This window comes from Macrobrachium nipponense, chromosome 6 (genome assembly GCF_015104395.2).
Source record: "Macrobrachium nipponense isolate FS-2020 chromosome 6, ASM1510439v2, whole genome shotgun sequence".
Taxonomy (NCBI): domain Eukaryota; kingdom Metazoa; phylum Arthropoda; class Malacostraca; order Decapoda; family Palaemonidae; genus Macrobrachium; species Macrobrachium nipponense.
This window is the reverse complement of record NC_061108.1, coordinates 8,973,398-8,996,177: the sequence shown is the minus strand read 5'-3', so window position 1 is coordinate 8,996,177 and position 22,780 is coordinate 8,973,398. Positions and strand designations below refer to the sequence as shown.

General features: G+C 39.8%; 1 protein-coding gene across 1 annotated transcript in view; it reads left to right on the top strand.

Moving 5' to 3' along the window:
• Window positions 1-21,541, top strand: part of LOC135216365 (2-oxoadipate dehydrogenase complex component E1-like) — a 146,440-nt gene extending 124,899 nt beyond the window's left edge. The window contains exon 18 of the mRNA XM_064251617.1: window positions 19,337-21,541. Coding sequence (XP_064107687.1) covers window positions 19,337-19,438 — 102 coding nt within the window. The 3' untranslated portion in view covers window positions 19,439-21,541. The remainder of the gene's footprint in view (window positions 1-19,336) is intronic.
• Window positions 21,542-22,780: the final 1,239 nt, after the last annotated feature.

Sequence of the window (22,780 nt, the reverse complement as noted above, 5' to 3'; positions counted from 1 at the left end):
TTACTTCGTAGCAGCCACTCCCAGGTCGCCTGCTTCTATCTTCCTGATGAGAAGGAAGAATTTCGATCCTCTTCTCCCGAAGCTCGTACTTTCCAAGGCTGCTAAACATTCGCTCGTGATATAGAAGATTAGTTGAAGGTCAAGAGAGAGCTCGGAAAAGCAACTTTCGCCTATCCTCCATCAAAGCTTGTTAAGAAGAGGTATAGGTTCTACGTAACCGGAGAAGCCCCCCCTATGGGAGTGTCTGCCTCCTCCCAGGGGGACTGGCTTGGTGGATGCAAATAGGAGGTCCGCGTTTGCAGCAGCTAAAATATTTTTTACATCGCCCGAGTTGGACCATTTGGTAAAGAATATTTTCAAGATTTTAGAAATTATGAGTTTTTTGGACTGGACGAAAATAGAGGATTGCCCTACTCTCCAGGAGGACCTGGCATTGGACTGGCTTGGGGTTTTGTCATGTGCCGACAAATCAGTTCGGGATGGTTGCGATGAGCTGGCCTCTCTCTTTGCATTTGGGACTCTCAAGAAAAGACAGCTCTGGTGTTCTTTTGTTTCGAGAGGAGTGGCTTCGCCTCAGAAGTCCGCCCTTTTGTTTTCTCCTCTCGACAAGGATCATCTGTTTCCTGAAGAAATAGTGGCCAGGATACTTTCCGCACTGGAAAAGAAGTCTATTAATGACTTGCTTGCTCAGTCTTATAAGCGGGTTAAACCCTCGACTGTGACGACCACCTCGGAATCACCCTTGCAGAAGAAACCCTTTCGAGGGGGTAGGTCTAGACCGTTCGTCAGGCCTCGATCGAATTTACGACACCCAACCAAGTCCTCGACCAAACCCAACTCCAAATCATCCAAGTGATCCTTCAATCCTTCATGCTCCGGTAGGGGGGAGATTGAGCCTCTTTTGGGAGGAATGGAGTCGCAGAGGGGCAGAGCCCTGGGTGACCCAAGTTCTCTGGTTCGGTTACTCCATTCCTTTCAAAGACACTCCGCCTCTATCCAATGTTCCCATCACATTACCCGCCTACTCTCCAGGCTCGGAGAAGTTTGTAGCCTTAACCCGAGAAATAGAGACTCGTGCAGAAGGCTGTCATAGAGGAGATAAGCGACAGACCATCCCCAGGGTTTTACAACCGTCTGTTCATAGTCCCCAAGTCATCAGGGGGCTGGAGGCCTGTACTGGACGTAAGCGAACTGAATTTGTTCGTTCAGAAGACCAAATTCAATATGGAAACTACTCGTTCAGTGTTGGAATCCCTTCGTCAAGGGGACTGGATGGTAATCCTGGATATGCAGGACGCATACTTCCACATTCTAATTCACCAGGACTCCAGGAAATACCTTCGGTTTGTGTTTATGGGCAAGACCTACCAGTTTCGAGCTCTTTGCTTCGGCCTCTTGACAGCACCGCAAGTATTTACGCGAGCGTTGACTCCTCTGGGAAAGTGGTTACACCTCCTGAGCATCAGTGTCACTCTACCTAGACGACTGGCTTCTCCGCTCCTCTTCGGAAAGTCAGTGCATGAAGGATCTCAAGAGGACTCTTTCATTAACTCACTCGTTAGGTCTTCTTATAAACGAGGAGAAATCTTGGCTAATTCCGACTCAGAACATTCTCTATTTGGGGATGACTCTGAACTCTCAAGTTTTTCGGGCTTTTCTTTCACCAAAGAGAGTCCAGTCGTGTCTGGAAGTAGTACAGGACTTCCTGGACCGCAAGTTCCTGGTTTTGCCAACCATTGGACCAGTCTGTTAGGAACACTAGCTTCAGTGGAACAGTTTGTCAAACTCGGAAGGCTGCACATGAGGCCCCTGCAATTCTTCCTGAAGGCTTCATGGTGCAGAAAAACTACCGGACTCAATAGTATTCTCGATTTCAGACGAAATCAAGGAGGATTTAGCGTGGTGGCTTTCAAAACCAAGACTGGTAGAGGGTCTTTCACTTCGTCCGCTCCACCCAACCCTTCAGTTCTTTTCAGACGACTCCGACGCATGTTGGGGAAGAACGAAACGTCAGGGGAATGGTCAGAAACGCAGCGCTCTCTTCATATCAACGTGAGGGAGCTATTAGCAGTGTTCCTGGGACTTCAGGCATTCTCTCATCTCGTGACGGGACAGGTGGTAGCAGTTCATGGAGACAACTCCACAGCACTTTCCTACATCAGGAAACAAGGGGGAATGCGCTCCTTCACCCTCTACAACCTTGCAAAAGATCTGCTTCTGTGGGCAGAAAAATTTCAAGTTACACTGATCCCTCGATTTGTTCAAGGGAAAATGAACGTGTTGGCGGACGGACTAAGTCGCCGTCATCAAGTACTGCCGTTAGAATGGACTCTCGATGCGAAGGTCTGCCTAGATCATGGAAACTTTGGAGAAAGCCGATGATAGACCTCTTTGCAACCTCGAGGAACAAACTGCCTTCCGCTGTTTTTGCTCTCCAGTCCTGGAACCTTCTTGCATGGTCAGTCGATGCAATGTTACTAGACTGGTCGGGCCTGGAAGCGTACGCTTTTCCCCTGTTCGGCCTAATAAGACAGGTGCTGAACAAAGTGTCATTCCACAAAAATGTTTCTCTGACACTAGTCGCTTCATTCTGGCCAAGGAAAGAATGGTTCCCAGATCTCCTCGACTTGCTCGTAGACTTCCCCAGACTTCTTCCGTTAAAGAAATGTCTACTCAGACAACTGCACTTCGAAAGATTCCACCAAGGATTATCCGCTCTGGCACTGACAGGATACAGACTGTCAGGAGTCTAGTCAGAGCGAAAGGTTTTTCGAGATGAGCTGCAGAAGCTATCGCGAACTGCAGAAGAGATTCTTCTATCAGACTATACCAGTCTAAATGGGGAGTGTTTTGAAAATGGTGTAGACAGACTAAAGTCTCTTCTTCTGAAACATCTTGGTGAACGAAAATAGCTGATTTTCCTTCTTTTCTTTAAGGACGTTTTAAGCGTTTTACCGCCTTCAACTATTAAAGGATACAGAGCGATGCTGGCTTCAGTCTTTAAACACAGAGGACTAGACCTATCCACGAATACAGTGTTCCCCCCGTATTCGCGTTCTCCGGATTCGCGGACTCACATATTCGCGGATTTTTCTTTGGAACCTATCTAGAAATTATTAGCGGACGGACTCGGCCATTTGCGGAATTTTCCGACGAAAATAATCACTAATTAGTGTATTTTGATGTTTATTTTCATGACTAAATACATTTTTATGATACAAAAATGATTTACTAATTTTCAAATATTAATTTTGATTAATACTGTATTAGTAAGTTTAATAAGTTTAAATATCACATAATAAAAATAATAATTCTCTCTCTCTCTCTCTCTCTCTCTCTCTCTCTCTCTCTCTCTCTCTCTCTCTCTCTCTCTCTCTCTCTCTCTCTCTCTCTCTCTCTCTCTCTCTCTCTCTCTCTACTACAAAGATGTATGTTTTTTTGTATGATAAATAAATTATTTACTATTTCCAAATATTAATATTAATTTATACAGCAATAATATCAATTCATTAAAGAAAATACCATAGTGAATTAGTAAGATTTTAGCTTATAAATTTAAAAAATTATGGAAGAATGAAGGAAATCCCAGTCAGATTCTTTCTCTAACTCCAGGTACTAAAACTCAGATATACGTATCAAGTTAAGTGACCGGAGGGGGAAGGAGCTGATTTGTTGCTGCCATCAAGTGGGCATGAAATTTCCACTCCCCCCCCCCCTTCTCTCTCCTCTCTCTCCTCTCTCTCTCTCTCTCTCTCTCTCCTCTTTCTCTCCTCTCTCTCTCTCTCTCTCTCTCTTACTGAGATGAGAGATTTTTTATGGTACATATATGCGTAATATGTTTATTAATATTTTTCAAATAATAATAATAATAATAAATAATAACTGTAATTACAAAAATCATATGTGAAAGTATTTTACAAATACTACGATAATCTCTCTCTCTCTCTCTCTCTCTCTCTCTCTCGTCTCTCTCTCTCTCTCTCTGCTCTCTCTCTCTCTCTCTCTCTCTCCTAAAGCGATGTATGTTTTTTGGATGATGATTTACTAATTTTCAAATATCAATATTAATGTAAACACCAATAATATAAATTCATTAAAGAAAATACTAAAGTGAATTAGCAAGATTTTAGTTTATAAATAAAAAGAATTATGTAACCCATGTCTTGTTTTTTGAACACTTAGCCAGCTTGGTTGACTGGGTTCCAACTGTCCAAATCGAGTGTTCCATCTACGGATCATTGAAATTCTCTCTCTCTTTCTCTTTTGCTGATATATATGAGATAATTTCTATGGTACATGTGTATGTTTATTATATTTTTGCATAATATATAAATAGTAATATATAACTAATCTCACAATTCACATGTGATAGTATTTTGTTTAAAGAGAAGTACAATAATCTATCCATTTCACTCTTTTAATAAGGACAACCCCCCCCCCCTCTCTCTCTCTCTCTCTCTCTCTCTCGCTCTCTCTCTCTCTCTCTCTCATCTCTCTCTCTCTCTCTCTCTCTCTACACAAGATACTAGCATGCGCTAGTGGTAACTCTCGCCCTCTGTTTGGGCTGGAAGTGTATGTATAAGTATATCTTTAAGGACATTACTACATTTTATGGTAAAATAATAATATACAGTACTAATTTACAAATAATAGTTATACGTTTAATGAGATTAAACAGTAACAATAACATTCTCTCTCTCTCTCTCTCTCTCTCTCTCCTCTCTCTCCTCTCTCTCTCTCTCTCTCTCTCTCTCTCACATATGGTTATTTGTTTTGTAGTGTAAATAAATGATTTACCTTATAACTAATTTTTAAATATAATAAGATTAATTAAAAATAGCGATCCCAGTCTTTTTATCCACTTGGAGGAACATGGGCGGGGGAGTAAATGAGTTTGATATACGAATTGGTGGAGGGAGGAAGCGAAGTCTGGGAGTTATTCTCTCTCTCTCTCTCTCTCTCTCTCTCTCTCTCTCTCTTTTATTATTCTCTCTGTCTCAGAAATAATTCATAATTTCATCTTTGAGGGTCAAATATATGATGTTGCCATTCATTTGGTCTCTCTCTCTCTCTCTCTCTCTCTCTCTCTTCTCTCTCTCTCTCTCTCTCTCTCTCTCTCTGTTATTTGCTGTAGGTATATATTTTCATACATTCAACTTACCTGTCAGATATATACATAGCTATCGACTCCGTCGTCCCCCGACAGAAATTCGAATTTCGCGGCACACGCTACAGGTAGGTCAGGTGATCTACCGGCCTGCCGCTGGGTGGCAGGACTAGGAACCATTCCCGTTTTCTAATCAGATTCTCTCTGTCGCTGGGAATGTAAACATATGTTTACTTTCCCTCCTGATTTGATTTTCGTGTTTCATCGCCATCGATCTTCTGGGCCAACTTTTACAGGGAAGTACTGGATCGGTGGTTCGACATACGCTTTTAATAACTTTTTAATAACTTTTAATGAATTAACTTCGAAGTTTTCGAAGAATAGAGGATGTGTAACTACCGAAGTTTTCGGTAGACAATTACATAGTTTGCAAGAAAGGGAAATATAAATATTTATTCATTGATAAAGTGTAATAAATGTTAGAATTTGATTGAGGAAAATAAGGTAACTTCCTATTTGAGGAAGTCAGAAAAACATAGAACTAGATATGTTTTTTTAGAAGCCTTAATAGCTCTCGTTCTGACGAGCAGTTAGAATATTAACAGTACTAGTAGTGTAGTTTCCTCATCACTTCTTACTTCACAGAAACTACAAATTCATTTGCAATTTGAAGATAAAGGAATGTAGCTCAAGATACGAGCTATTATAAGGTAAGAAGTGATTATAGTGTTCCCCATTGCAATAGAGGGTGCGTACTGATCGGCTCTTGTCTCGCTCCCAGGCCTAGACCTCTTCCAAGCTCACAGGCCCAGAGGAGAAGGAATGTCGAAAGCCTTACGGAGGTTACAGAGAATCCCCACCGATCAGGCGTCCCCTCGGCAGGTTCTGTAGGACGTCCCAGACTGCCAGGGATAGCCATTGGAAAGGCATCCTAATTCAATGTGTTCCCCTTATTATTATAGTCTTGACGAATAAGGAGAAAAAACATTCAACGGCATAGATTAAATGAAGATGCAAGATAATCTCGTCTGGCTATCGGAAACCTCAGAAGAGACGGAGAAAGGAAGACATCATTCGATAACAGTTGCGGTAGAGGCATTGCCCTATCCGGGTTCGTCCCCCCGTACAGTTGGGGTTTGAAATAGTTATTTCAATAAATTCCTCATCGGTACATGTATATGAAAATATATCTATTCTGAGAAGAACGAATTAGATATTAAAGAATATTTGTTGATCGAATGAATTATATGGATCTCCGTTAGTGATAACACATATATATAACTTTTAAGCTTCTAGCTCCTTGGGCATGAAGCTCCGGTAACGAGGCTCAATGCGCCTAAAGCGTCTGAAACAAGGCGCAAAGCACCTGAAGGGCCTGAATATAGGCGCAAAGCGCCTGAAGCACTATGAACCAGGATCTTCATCGGAAATGGAAGTCCTTCTCATTCAGAAGAAAGGGAGGGCTATGTCGAAAATGGAAGTATTGTCGAATTCTAAGCAAGAACAAATGTACAAGAGATCGGAACCTTCCGCACAAGCGGAACCTTCCAGAAGGCGGAAGATTCCAGATTCAAATAACCTTCCAGACGTACAGAACTTTCCAGGCGAGGATCGCCTTTCAGATGCTCGGAACTTTTCCAACAAGAAAACTTTCCAAGCGCGATACGTCTGCTAGGATCCAGGAGTATTCGGAACGCGATACTCCTGCCAGGCACCAGGAGTATCCGACAAGCACGATACTCCTCCCCAGGCGCCGCCAGGAGTATTCGGAACGTGATACTCCTACCAGGCGCCAGGAGTATTCCGATCACGATACTCCTCCTAGGAAAGCGATACTTCTGCCAGGCGCCAGGAGTATTCCGAGCACGATACTCCTCCCAGGCGCCAGGAGTATTCGGAGCGCGATACTCACTACCAGGCGCCGGGAGTATTCCGAGGACGAGGAGTATTCCGATCGCGATACTCCTCCCAGGCGCCAGGAGTATTCTAGGCAAGATACTCTTGCTTAGCGCCAGGCACTTTCTCCTACAAGAAGAGCCTGACAACCGCCAAGAGTCCTCCAGGCGAAAGGTGAAAGACATTCGAGGCTTCTCCTGAATAGGGACGGGAGTTGTCGCACAGGCGCCCGCTCGTCGCCCTTGTCAGGATCGTCTTAATGCAATAAAGGCAAGAGCAAGTTCGGCTTTTTCCAGGCAGGGACTCAAGATGTAGCACAGGCTGCCGTAGCCCTTGTCAGGTTAGAGTCGGTACTGCTAAAAGCCCTTCACCTTTCGAAAGGAAGCGCTCTCCTCCGGTTGCTCAATCTTCTCCCAACTTGAGGAATGGAAGATAGAGCAGAATTGTGAGAATTAGTTCAGTATTAGTAAGAGGATATTAAAACCAAAAATCATCCTCCTTCTAAAAAATAATGCAATCAACCATTTACAGAAAGAGGGGCAATCGTTTGGAAGTTGAACAAGATTCGTACGAGCTCTCATTCATTGATTAGAGGCTCTTCCAGATAAGAAAGGCGTAAAATACGGACTTATCTCCAAGATAATAAAAGCTGGAGAGATTCTCTTCGATCCTCGGTTGTCATTTGCGATCTCTTTCGACTAATACTCATTCGGGATTATTGACGAAAAGAACGAAGAGAGTAAGATTTCCATTCTTTCTCTGCATGTCGGAAAGGAAAGAATGTCGTAGAAGGCTTGCTGTATACGACTACTGAATGACAAGTCATATACGCATACCATTGTTGCCTTTCTGGTTCGCTACGGAATTATCTATATCCTTACAGGATTTTCCTAGTAAGGACTTCGCTTAAAAGGTTTGTTACGACAATACCTACTCAGCTTCGGTATTTAACAAAGGTTGTTTGGCTTAAATTTGCATTATTGAGAGCTTTCTTAGACTCGAGAATAATTTTATTATATCCATTCATTGAAGGGAGTAACTGGCAACTCAGAATGAATGCAGCCAGGCAGTGAACGAGACGGCTGTAATTGTGAGCCAATCCAGTACCATCCGGTTCTCGGTCGTGAACGGTTGGTTACATCTCTCTCTCCTAAGGGATCGAATGCTTCACCGTATATTACCCCCTACAATCAGGGACTTATCCACGAATTGAGGGGATTTTTAGGCAAACATGAATAACATCGTATTCGTTTTGCTAAGGATCTCTCTCTGCCTCGGCGAGGAAAGAATGTAGTAGAAAATTCACCTTAAGATAACGGTACGGTTAAGCCTTATGCACACACCGTGGTTAATTACAGAGTGTTTCCTAGATGAATGCTGTTTACGCCAACAATGTGACGGTATTATAATGATTTTAATTCGGCAGAGCACGATTTAACCTATTTGGAAACAGACACGGAACGTAACGATCCCTACCAGGTTCGATGCGGGATTTTGCACGTCCGTGAGAACCTTTTTGATCGACGATAATAACTGTTAACGTATGTTTAACATTTATTGGAAAGAGTTGTCAGACCCTGCGGAAAGTATTCACAGATCTCTTCGCAAGGCAGGAGATGAACGAGCTTCTTATAGATTGCTTCCGTTTCCTTGAAACAAGAGAGGTAGCAAGATACGCCATCTTTAATTTAAATAGGGGAATAAAGTTTAGTCTTTTTTCCCCTAGTTATATATATTCTTAACAGATTATTACAAAATAAATGGGCGTCAAAGGAAGATGAATGCATCATTTTGGCAATAAAAGGTTGGATTCACAGAGGTCACGTTCTTCTTTCAGCATGTGTCGGAAGGTTTTTCTAAGAGAATAGAGATTTTATCGGAATCTATTATAAATGTTGGACCTGAAAAACCTATCCACTCTGAGTCTGTCTGCGTGCAGTCTGACCAGAAGTAAATATGAATGAGAGGATTTTTCAAGGGAAGCTTGATAATTCCTTTAAATATGTTAAAGACATAGAGTTGCTGCAGATCGTGCTAGATGGAAAGGGGAAACTGTCCTCTTCCGATACTCTGGAACCACATAATGGTTTTCTTCCCTTTCAGAGGGAAGAATCACCTTGGTATTTTATGCTATCAATGAACACAGTAAAAAGATATACTCTGTCTCGACAAAGAATATTAGAGATAGTAGAGAATTAAGATCTTCGGGATCTTATACAATACCTCTATACGATAAGAGTAAGATCTTATACTTAGAATGGGATCCTAATTTGGCCTCAGATTCCGTGTTCCGACAAGATGGAACTGCTCCTAATCAAATGTTTCTCTTGGTCCTAAACGATCAAAAGAACAAGTGAAATTTTGGGCTTTAGAATCTGGAATCAAATTCTATGAAGAGTCCGCAATGGGTTCTGGCCAGCATAGTATGTTTGGCAAAAGAACTAAAGCCTTTTATTCCTGGATCAACGCTTTCAGATAGAGGTTTCGTTGTCCGGGTAATGTATGACATTGTCACTACAGAAGAAGACAAGGTTTAAAACGTTACTGACAGAGTCTTTGGAACGCGATGAGGGCTCAAACTACTTCCCAAAAGGGTCAGAGAGATACATTCAAGAGCTAGAAATCAGGAGTCCTACCAATTTCAGCTCAGAATCTCTTTAAGCTTCCAGGCTCCTTCCCTTCCTTCGGGCAAGGATAGGGAGCTTCTGCAACGAGAAAACTCAACAACATTTAGGAGGAGAACTCGTTAGCAACGGAAGTATTCAATAAGGATCCTCTTGGAGGAAGACTTGTCTCTCGGACTTTTAGATCTATCGTCTACTGGATGTAGCTGACTAAATTTTGATGAATGTGCAGGAGCAATTAGCGTCTTTGGTAGGAGTACTTTCTAAAGAGCCTATCGTAAAAAGGATGACAGGCTTCCGATTAAGAGATCCAAATACCGATCTCCTGTCGGGCGCGACGAACCCTACAGGGGAGTTGTTGCACAAGCGGCCATCTCTGGGGGGAGCGGTGCGTTAGCAGGCGAGACGTGGGAAAGGAAGTAACTCCTGCCAAGCGTCTGGCGCCAACTAGGAGCCAGGCGCCAAGTATGGCGCAAAGAGCCTGACTTTACTGTAGATCGTTCTAGGCCCAGATCTTCATCCAAGCAACAAGAGCCAACTGGAGAAGAGAGAACTCCTGATAGGAGTATAGCGCCCGCTAAGCGCACAATATACTTGCCATTCGAAAGGCGCATTCCATGAGCGATACTCCTACCAAGCCACAGGAGTACTTCAGAACTAGATGCGCCTTCCATAGGTCAGGAGTATTTGGGAAGAGATACTCCTGCCAGGCGAATTGAGTACTCTGACCTCGATACTCCTCCCAGGACGCCAGGAGTATTCTAGACTTTTTACTCCTACAGGCGCCAGGAGTATTCGAAGCGCGATGTGCCTACCAAGCGCCAGGAGTATTCTGAGCTTAATACTCCTAACAGGCGCCAGGAGTATTTGGAGCGAGATGCGCCTTCCAGACGGCAGGAGTATTCGAGGAGTGTTACGACTGTCAGGCGCCAGGAGTATTCCAAACAGGATACTCCTCGCGCCAGCAGGCGCGAGGCGCCAGCCAGGCGCAAGCCAGGCGCTAGGCTTCATCCAGATGAGATCCAGTTCAAAGAAAGTCCTAGTCTTCTTTGAAACAATGGTGATCTCTAAAGCACTTCATAAGTGACTTGATGATACCTTCAAACAGCTGAGAATTTAAAAGCTCATGAAGTGCGAGCTTTTGCAAATTCTTGTTCTTTCGTAACAATATGTCAGGAAGACATATTAGCTTTAACATATGAGAGATGCAACTATTGTGGTTGAACATGGATCATTCACACGAAGGACTTCAAGTTAACCTACGGGAGATCCTTCTCTCTTGGTTTATACGTATCAGCGGATACGTTGCTGGGATAAGGAGCCGACACTGATCCTTTAATAATGAGTTGAATTTATTTTAACTTAGTGATTTTTTTTGAGGTTTGAAAGGAGTTTGGGGGATAACTCTTTTTCAATTTTAGCGCGAACCCTCATGTTAGGAACAGGTGATCGGGATCGGTGTTGCGCTCCTTAGTTATGCCAATAGGCATAGGCATTGTCATATAAGCGGATTAGCACCCATTGACAAATGCCAATTAGGCTCGAACCCGGAGTAAGTTGATAAGGAAAAACCCCATCGTAGACCCACAAGAACTCTTGGCCACAGATCCACTATCTTGCTAAGGCTCTTGAGACGAAGCAGACTCCTATGCAATAGCTAGGAAGTCGACCCTTCGTCTAGAAAACACAGAGGAACCAAGGTCTATAAATACCTACAACACATGTTGTTTACCTGTCTAGTCAGGAGTTAGCTGTCTCTTGCCCTCCACCAAAGGGTGTCAATCAGCTATGTATATATCTGACAGGTAAGTTGAATGTATGAAAATGATATTGTTATGATACAATAAAGTTTCATACATACTTACCTGGCAGATATATACAATTGAAGACCCACCCAGCCTCCCCGCAGGAGACAGGTGGAAGAGAGAATCTGATTAGAAAACGGGAATGGTTCCTAGTCCTGCCACCCAGCGGCAGGCCCGGTAGATCACCTGACCTACCTGTAGCGTGTGCCGCGAAATCGATTTCGTCGTCGGGGACGACGGAGTCGATAGCTATGTATATATCTGCCAGGTAAGTATGTGTGAAACTTTATTGTATCATAACAATATCATTTTTAATGGTAAAATGTTTAAGATGACTTTAAAATATATTGATATATAACCTCAAAGATTAATGCAGTAATAGTTAGTAATTTTAGGTATATTTGAAGTAGGATGTTATTAAAGGTATACATTTGGCATCTGAACTTTCAAGATAGGCAGTTATAAGCATTTTTAGTGGTGGTTTTAACTATTCGCGGGGGTGTCTGGTACACATCCCCCGCGAATACGGGGGAACACTGTAGTGATCTTTCTGATCTAAATTAACACCCTTTTACGCCGAAGCGGGTAAAAAAAAAAAAATTGTCTCCCATGTGCCGGAGGTGTTAAGAGTGAGAGCGGAAGCGGAAAAAATATTTTTTTCAAAAAACTCACAGCGCGCTTATTTTTTTCAGATTAAGAGTTCATTTTTTGGCTCCTTTTTTTGTCATTGGCTGAAGTTTAGTATGCAAACCATCAGAAATGAAAAACATTATCATTATCATATATAATAATGCTATATATGATAGCGCAAAACGAAATTTCATATATAATTGTATTCAAATCGCGCTGTGCGCAAAACGGTTAATGGTTAACAAGTTACTTTTTGTTTTTTTTCGTTGTAATGTACACTAAATTGCAATCATTTTGGTATATAACACATTGTAAAAAGATAAAAGCAACACAGAGAAAATATTATCACAAATAATGCATGAATCGGTAACGCGTCGACGTAAACAAATATTTTCTTCAAAAAAATTCACCATAAATCTAAATATTGTCCTAGAGACTTCCAATTTCTTTCAAAATGAAGACAAATGATTGAATATTACTATACTGTAAGAGTATTAGCTTACAATTGCAGTTTTCGACCATATCTGACGAGTTAAGTTGACCGAACGTCGAATTTTTATATATATTTATTTTTATATGCAATTATTCGGAAATAAGAAAAGCTACAACCTTCAAATATTTTAGTTTTATTCTACATGAAATTGCGCACATTTTCATATATAAAACTCTATGAAATGCCTAATATGAAACGGAGCAAATATTCCGAGAATGGTACGTACGCATTCGGAGATTTGTGGCGGAGAATCCGCGCGCGGAGGGAAGGAAAGATTTTTTTTTAAATTCACCATAAATGTAAATATTTGCTAGAGACTTCGAATTTGTTTCAAGATGAAGATAAATGACTGAATATTACTAGACTGTAAGAGTTTTTAGCTTACAATTGCGTTTTCGACCATTTCGGTAGAGTCAAAGTTGACCGAACGTGGTTTTTTTCTATTTATCGTGATTTATATGTAAATATTTCAAAAATGAGAAAAGCTACAACCTTCAATTATTTATTGTTGTATTCTACATGAAATTACGCACATTTTTCATATATAAAACTTTATGTAACGGCTAATTTAAAATGGTGCAAACATTACCACAATCGCACGTATGATTTTTTCGGAAGAGTTACCGTGCGGACGTAAAGAAAATGTTATTTTTTTCATAAATTCACCATAAATCGAAATATTGTGCTAGAGACTTCCAATTAGTTGCAAAATTAAGGTAAATGATTGAATATTACTAAAATATAAGAGTTTTAGCTTACAATTGCGTTTTTCGACCATTTCGGTAGAGTCAAAGTTGACCGAAGGTTGAAATTTTGGCAATTATCGTTATTTATATGAAAATATCTCAAAACTGATAAAAGCTACAATCATGAGTATTTTATTGTTGTATTGTACATAAAAATGCACACATTTTCATATATAATACTTCAATGTAACGGCTAATTTACAATGGTACAAAAATTATGTCAGTGACGAAATAATTTCCGAGATGTGTCACAGATACTTTTTAGTGCGGCAAGAAAGAAATTCGTGCTTGCGCGCCTGCGTAACGATTGTAAACAAAACAACACCTTGATCCGTGAACTCCCAGCATCCCCCAAGGCGCATGATTCAAAAGTTTTAGGCTGGTAGGCCTATAAGTATTTTTCCGCGAATTTTAAAAAAAACTTTTGTAAGTCGACGTAAAATACGTCCAGTCGGCACACGGGAGACAAAAAATGTCGACGTAAAATACGTCCAGTCGGCGTAAGAGGGTTAAATCGTTCAAGACTTCCAAATCGTCAAAGGGCTCGATAGCATGGAATCGCGATATAGTTCTTAAACGGCTTTCGGGTCCTCCCTTTGAACCGTTACTTTCTTCGTCTATGAGGAATCTCACCAAGAAGACGTCATTTTTAGTTGCATTGGCATCAGCTAGATGAGTTAGCGAGCAACACGCAATGGACAAAAAAGTGGGCTTTTCTCAAGGCGACGCAGTTTTCTCCGTGGAACTCAATTTTCTCGCAAAAAACGAAAACCCTTCTAATCCGTGGCCATGTAACTTTCTTCTCAAAAACCTGATGGACTTGATAGGCCAGAAAGAAGAAGAATGACGTATGTCCCGTGCGGGCGTTAAGATATTACCTCCGCAGAATCGTTTGTGGTGCTCTGTTAAAAATCCCTCTCGTCCCCTCTCAAAAAACGCCATTTCCTTTTTTCTGAGAGAGTTAATTGTAGAAGCACATTTTTAAGCTAACGATGCAGTGTTTCCTTTACTGAGAGTGAAAGCGCACGAAGTTCGAGCGGTAGCGACTTCTCTCGCTTTTCGACACAACTTGTCGCTATCCGCTATCCTGCAAAGTACTTTTTGGAGGTCTAAATCTGTGTTTGCTATGCATTATTTGAAAGAAATCAAGACAGTGTTTGAAGATTGACAGCACCGCAAGTATTTACGCGAGCGTTGACTCCTCTGAGAAAGTGGTTACACCTCCTGAGCATCAGAGTGTCACTCTACCTAGACGACTGGCTTCTCCGCTCCTCTTCGGAAAGTCAGTGCATGAAGGATCTCAAGAGGACTCTTTCATTAACTCACTCGTTAGGTCTTCTTACAAACGAGGAGAAATCTCGGCTAATTCCGACTCAGAACATTCTCTATTTGGGGATGACTCTGAACTCTCAAGTTTTTCGGGCTTTTCTTTCACCAAAGAGAGTCCAGTCGTGTCTGGAAGTAGTACAGGACTTCCTGGACCGCAAGTCCTGTTCTGCCAACCATTGGACCAGTCTGTTAGGAACACTAGCTTCAGTGGAACAGTTTGTCAAACTCGGAAGGCTGCACATGAGGCCCCTGCAATTCTTCCTGAAGGCTTCATGGTGCAGAAAAACTCAACCGGACTCGATAGTATTCTCGATTTCAGACGAAATCAAGGAGGATTTAGCGTGGTGGCTTTCAAAACCAAGACTGGTAGAGGGTCTTTCACTTCGTCCGCTCCACCCAACCCTTCAGTTCTTTTCAGACGACTCCGATGCATGTTGGGGAAGAATGAAACGTCAGGGGAATGGTCAGAAACGCAGCGCTCTCTTCATATCAACGTGAGGGAGCTATTAGCAGTGTTCCTGGGACTTCAGGCATTCTCTCATCTCGTGACGGGACAGGTGGTAGCAGTTCATGTAGACAACTCCACAGCACTTTCCTACATCAGGAAACAAGGGGGAATGCGCTCCTTCACCCTCTACAACCTTGCAAAAGATCTGCTTCTGTGGGCAGAAAAATTTCAAGTTACATTGATCCCTCGATTTGTTCAAGGGAAAATGAACGTGTTGGCGGACGGACTAAGTCGCCGTCATCAAGTACTGCCGTTAGAATGGACTCTCGATGCGAAGGTCTGCCTAGATCTATGGAAACTTTGGGGAAAGCCGATGATAGACCTCTTTGCAACCTCGAGGAACAACTGCCTTCCGCTGTTTTGCTCTCCAGTCCTGGACCTTCTTGCATGGTCAGTCGATGCAATGTTACTAGACTGGTCGGGCCTGGAAGCGTACGCTTTTCCCCTGTTCGGCCTAATAAGACAGGTGCTGAACAAAGTGTCTTTCCACAAAAATGTTTCTCTGACACTAGTCGCTTCATTCTGGCCAAGGAAAGAATGGTTCCCAGATCTCCTCGACTTGCTAGTAGACTTCCCCATACTTCTTCCGTTAAAGAAATGTCTACTCAGACAACTGCACTTCGAAAGATTCCACCAAGGATTATCCGCTCTGGCACTGACAGGATACAGACTGTCAGGAGTCTAGTCAGAGCGAAAGGTTTTTCGAGATGAGCTGCAGAAGCTATCGCGAACTGCAGAAGAGATTCTTCTATCAGACTATACCAGTCTAAATGGGGAGTGTTTCGAAAATGGTGTAGGCAGACTAAAGTCTCTTCTTCTGAAACATCTGTGAACGAAATAGCTGATTTCCTTCTTTTCTTAAGGGACATTAAGCGTTTACCGCCTTCGACTATTAAGGGATACAGAGCGATGCTGGCTTCAGTCTTTAAACACAGAGGACTAGACCTATCCACGAATAGTGATCTTTCCGATCTAATTAAATCGTTCGAGACTTCCAAATCGTCAAAGGGCTCGATAGCATGGAATCGTGATATAGTTCTTAAACGGCTTTCGGGTCCTCCCTTTGAACCGTTACTTTCTTCGTCTATGAGGAATCTCACCAAGAAGACGTCATTTTTAGTTGCATTGGCATCAGCTAGATGAGTTAGCGAGCTACACGCAATGGACAAAAAAGTGGGCTTTTCTCAAGGCGACGCAGTTTGCTCCGTGGAACTCTATTTTCTCGCAAAAAACGAAAACCCTTCTAATCCGTGGCCACGTAACTTTGTTCTTAAAAACCTGATGGACTTGATAGGCCAGAAAGAAGAAGAATGACGTATGTCCCGTGCGGGCGTTAAGATATTACCTCCGCAGAACAGAGAAGATTAGAGGTCAGTCGAATCGTTTGTGATGCTCTGTTAAAAATCCCTCTCGTCCCCTCTCAAAAAATGCTATTTCCTTTTTTCTGAGAGAGTTAATTGTAGAAGCACATTTTCAAGCTAACGACACAGTGTTTCCTTTACTGAGAGTGAAAGCGCAGGAAGTTCGAGCGGTAGCAACTTTTCTCGCTTTTCGACACAACTTGTCGCTATCCGCTATCCTGCAAAGTACTTTTTGGAGGTCTAAATCTGTGTTTGCTACGCATTATTTGAAAGAAATCGAGACAGTGTTTGAAGATTGTAAGTCTCTCGGTCCACTTTCGGTAGCTGGCATGGTGTTGGGAGAAACGACATAGGGGGTTGCTCCCTCTGTTAGCCTATGTTTCGCCTTGTACCAAGGTTGACGAGTTAAAGGGAAGTGCCTGGAGTACTTACCAGTCATTTTAGTGTTAGTTTTGGTGGGTAAAGGTTTTTATTTCGGTGTAGGTGACAGTTTTTTCATGTTGGTTATTTCTGGTCTTAGCCCAGGGCAAGGGCAATATTTTGTTGTACCTTCGTTGAGTCAGCGGTGAACACCATGACTATGAAGATCTTTCACTCCATGTAGAGGCACCCATTGGTCATATTCCAAGCCTTCTACTATGTAAGATGAGCACCGACCAGAGGCAGTATTCTCCTGCAGTAGCTCTCTTACAAGGTAAGGTACAACAGGCACTAACAGTGCTTTTGGGTATGCTTTATTTTCAAGAATCATATGTTATTGTTGAAGTAAAACTTACATCCACAGCCCCCCATCCTTGCAATGGGTAATCAGCTGTATAATTGTTCGGTAAGACGCTGCAATAAAAATGGAATTTTCATTATAAAATGAAATTTTATTGCATATTTACCGAACAATTATTAATCAAAGCCCTCCCTCCTCCCACAGGTGGATGGCTGGGCAGAACGAATTGATGTTACCTGGACAGTTGTACTTGTAGCTGCCTCGAGTGGAGGGAGATGATGTCACCTACATCAGCGATGGTGGCGCCACCGCGGAAGTTTTGAATCTATTGTCTGCCATTCGTAGGGAACCTACAGCTGTATAATTGTTCGGTAAGTATGCAATAAAATTTCATTTTATAATGAAAATTCCATTTCTCTACCCCAGATTAATTATACGTTCCCATACATACATTGAATGACCAGGAATCCGTGCCTTTCTTCATTTAAACAAGGTCATCAGTAGTGGGTAAGATGGAACAGTGATGTTTTACTGATAACTAGTTGCACGGCCATGCCCCAAGAATGGATGATTTTCCAACAGGTATCCCCAGGAATCTTAAATGAGAGAACCTCTTGTTTGTGCCAATTGCCCATGATCTCGAAGATGTAATTCTTATTTGCTCAATGGTTTTCTAGCCGAGACTTAGCAACACAGGCTTTTTCCATCCTTTCAGATTTATAGAAATATGTAACCTCATCCTCAGGTATGGGTAATATGAGTTCCATGTAGGTTCTTCTGGAGTGCTTAAAATAGTAGGCATGTTGTGAGTAGGAGGTGCAGCAGAGATCACACACAATCTACCTTGTAATCCTTGCCAATAAGTGGAATTCTTTGGAAACAACTGTAGCAAGAACATAACTCCAAGTAGCCTGGATCAGACAACTCTTCACATTTCTGTTTCTCTCCATGCTTGACAAGATTAGGAGGACCATCTTTCATGTCCAGAGCCATAAATCTTTGTCCTCGTGGAACCAAGGACGGCAAAAAGGATGTCCAAACTTTGCTGTTTTACTGGATGGTCCTTGAAATAGAAATAAGAATATGATTTTTTACTGGCACAAAAAAATCTCTTGTTCATATCTCTCTAATCACAGTTTTTTCTGCTTTGTAGGTTAGATCTTGTAAAATTTTTATGCAGGATGCAAGACACTGATAGGTAGAACTCCTTGCATCAGGACCTGTAATATTAGTGGGATATGTAGTGTCTTCATTTGACGTTTCATAGATTCTTGCTGCAATTTTTTTTTTTATGAAATCCAATAGAAAAAATTTGTTTATTAGTGTTTTCAGGTCAGTCTCCTTCTACAGTAACTACCAGAGAACCTTTTAGGTTTTGAGTTACAGACTTCATAGTTTTTGTATATTTTCAAGGTTCTGACCTTACTGATCTGCTCCTTGTTTCCCTCTGGAGTCATCTGATTTTATGGCTTTTCACAATCCCAGGTGGTCTTAGATACATCCTTTGTTCATATCAGCTACATTCTGGCACTCATCTACCTGAACCTGAGAAGCCTTTAGGCACATGCATAGGATTGCCAGTCATAGACAATTTTCCTTTGAATTGAAGATTATGCATTTAGGATATATGCTGACCATGAATGTGTAATATAAAATAAATTGGTTTTTAAGACAGTTCTGTTTTTGTAATACCTTTGTTATCACATATTTGGAGAAACCTCTCACAATATTTGATTTAGAATATATAACTATTTTTGTAATACCTTTGTTATCACATATTGGGAGAAACCTCTCACAATATTTGATTTAGATATATAACTTTGGAAGTGGAAAACTTTTTTAAATTTAGCAAGATAAATTTGATCATCCTTTAAGAGGATATTGCTAATTTCTGTACTGTATACCACCTTGACAATGGCTTTTAAGTTTCCTTTACAATTATTTGTTAAACTATTTATTCCTTACCAAAAGCTTTAACAAAAAAGCATTCTGTGTCTTGTTTTCCATGAATAATTTTGATTAAATTCTTTTGTTGAATTATTTTATTCGGTTATTCTATGGACAGTGTGAAATTAGAATACTGTAGTTTTGTGACGTTTGCTCTTTATATTTTTAGTTGCAGTATGCGGGACGGGATGTTTCAGGAGTAACAGCCGTTGGAGTAGGTCAAGTTCACAAGCAAGAAAATGAGTCCATCATTAGTCAGACTTTTAGTTAATGAACATATTTTTAGCTGTGTGGGTGCATCACTACAGTATATGTATGGTTGTAGTATGTTGAAATACAAATAGGAGGTAATGTAGTATATTTGACTTTAAATAGCACACAGGCAAGACCAAGTAGAAAGTTGTCAAAACCTTGTTTTGCTAGCGTAAATTTTAAAAATGAATATCTCAAATTGTGTGAAAGTAAAAGCCATGAGAAAGCTGCATGATAAAAAAAAATGCTAGTGCTTTGTCCAGATCAACTTGTCACACAGAGTAATTACAGAAAATTGTTTGTGGAATGAAAAGTATTTCAAATATTTTTAGTGTACTATTTAATTGCAGCATATATAGATACATAACGATATGTGGCAGAACACAGCTGCGAGTTCTTTCACCATAATTTCAAGGTATTATTATGGGCAGCCTCCCATGCACATGCATTTACAATTCAGAACTAGAGGTCATTATTTTTATGTTGCTTGCTGCTCTTTGTCCCATTTGTAAAGCTACTTTTGGTCTCAGCAAAGTATTGGAATACCTCCTGTTTTCAAAGCCCCTTTTCTACATAAGAAATTTCAAATTTCTTTAAAAGGCTTGTGGCTCAAGGAGCCGTTAAAAAAAAATTACCTCAGTCACCATATAATTCGTGTGCCAAACTTCTGTACAATACAGTCATGGTACTGTATATAATTTAAGGGAACCGCTTACACCTACTTAAGAGCCTTATCAGTTGTACATCATCATTCACCTTCCCTAATGTAGATATGCTAGTCTTTGTACAAGAGTATCTCAGTTCAAGAGTTTTCATAGCTGTGGATAAAAAATGTAACCATAACACTATCATAATGGCATGGTTCCAAATTTTCCAAGTGAAAATGGTCCTGATACTATAATGCCTGAATTATGATTTTTTTTTTCTATAATTGGGCATTTTTTTTATAATTGGGTGTTAATGTATATAAGATGTCATAGGTAAATAATGCTATGTTTGATCCTTATTTTTCTCATGGTGATGATCAACAGTAAAAGTTTCATAACTGAAATGAACTCATTCAAGTGAATTTATCAGTTATAAATTATAGGCGTAAGTATAATTCTAAAATTGTATAATTCTAAAACTGTAGAGATAAAAAAAGTTTTGAAAATATTAATAGTAGAGATATTCCTTTTATTAACACGGCCATTTTTTAACCATTATTAGAATGAAAAATGTCATGAAAGATTGAAGCACATTACTTTACTAACATTTGAATAAATACAATGTGAATGCAATTCCTGAATTAGAAGCCTCTCAGTGATGCAAGTCAGGTGTTTATATATGTTTAAATCCAGAAAAAAAATACTTACACTGATAATTCCATTCTCAGTATACTGTATAGATAATCAGGAGATTATCTATATATTCAGAAACCAACCTAAAATGTCTTAAAGGCAGATTGTCTGCTAGTGGAGCCCTTTCATTGTTGGAAAGCCAGTATATATAGTTTTTTATGTAGTGCAGCCACTTTATCATGTATATTTTATGGTCTTCCAGTTTATATGCATGTGACATTGTTGCAAGAATTGCTATATTGTTCCTTTTGATATTTGAAGGATATCAGATTTCTAGTTCCTGTATAAAAATATTACTGTACGTAGATGATTAAGATACTCAACATTGAAAGGAAGAAAAACTAGAACCAAGAGAATAGAAGAAGACTAGCTAGGTAGAAAGATATGATAATGTAATATATTAGCACACTGTAGAAATATGACTTTTGAGTAATACTTGTAGTACAAGTAGAAAGGGCTAAGTCTGACAGAAATGCTATGAAAATACAAGGAGCATGCTTCAGACCAGTTAGATGTTCAAGGCTTTCAGTTGGCTTATCCCCTTCATAGTGCCTTCTTTTTTGGTGGAGAACCAAAACATGAAACCAGTACCAATGCAGCTTGTTCTTCTGAATGATCTGAAAAGAGGTATAACTATAATATGAAATGAATATATTACTTTATATAATGTAGTGAGCGTAGTATACTAGTCAAGGTGTAAGGGGAATCTTGTTTTTTTTTTTCTTTTAATTATATTTACTGACAATAGTTTTTTCTGAAGTTGAAATTAAATTATTTTTTTTATTTTTTTATTATTATTCAGGGAACAACATTACTGAGTACTGTCTAACAAAAATGTCGCTTAAATATATCCTGCTATGCAAGTATTAACAATTTACAATAGTCATAGCCTTCCATACAAACATCAGCAACTGACATTATAGTCATATCCTAAACAAACCTCCGCAACTGGTCATTAATGATAGAGATGTGTTTCTGTACAAATATTTTAAACTGGCAGTTCTTTATAAGTCATGTCCTTCCATACATACATTAAGTGAAAATGCTGTGAGCATATCAAACTAAGAAGCTCTTTTTCTGTCATAGATTTTAGTCTGAAACTTGGTATTGTGAATAATTTTCATATCAGTGTCTAAAATTAAACACACTTATGCAGTTCTCCATTTGCATGGTAAACATCAAGAACCATAGGAAGTACAGCATGGACATCAAACATAATTAACAGCCTTTTGTATTCCTGTTTTTCATTTATTTATAATTAACAAAATTAACTTTTAATATAAAATTTTAGCACATGCCATTTAATATAAAATTTTAGCACATGCCAAGTATATTCTGCTACTTTTAATATTCCTATATTCATAGTGTATTTCTATGTTCGATTTTAAAATATTTGTTATTTAGTGCCAAAATACAGAGTATCTTCAGGTGGGTGTGTGGTATGTGGTTTTACTAAAATAGGAAGTTATGAACATAAAATTACCCGAACATCCAGGGCTACATTACATAATGTGACTTCTTGTGTAATTTTTTATTGATTTTTATATTTGTTAATTTTGCATTCACTTCTTATTATCTAATACTGTTTTATTTGAAATCAATTAAGCTTAACAGATATTTGTTAATAAAAGTTTAAGATTATGTAATAAAAGTAAAAGACTATGTAATGATAAATCTAAATCCCATAGGAACTCTTGAATATATATACATTAAATCCCATAGGAACTCTTGAATATATATACATAGAAAGCATTACATAGTCAAAATATTTTGTAATATCACATTATTATTACTAATGTAAAAGATTGTTATTATCAAAGATTTAAAATTTATTGTAGTATACAGACAATTTTTAAAATGTATATCTGAATTTTTTTTTTACATAACAGAATATTATATCTGAAAGATATGTGTCTGTTATATTTGAAAGATTTATGTATCTATAAAATGTTTGTGCATATTTTCATTGAGATTATTATTATTATTCATTATTTAACTAAAGAGATTATTAATATTATTCG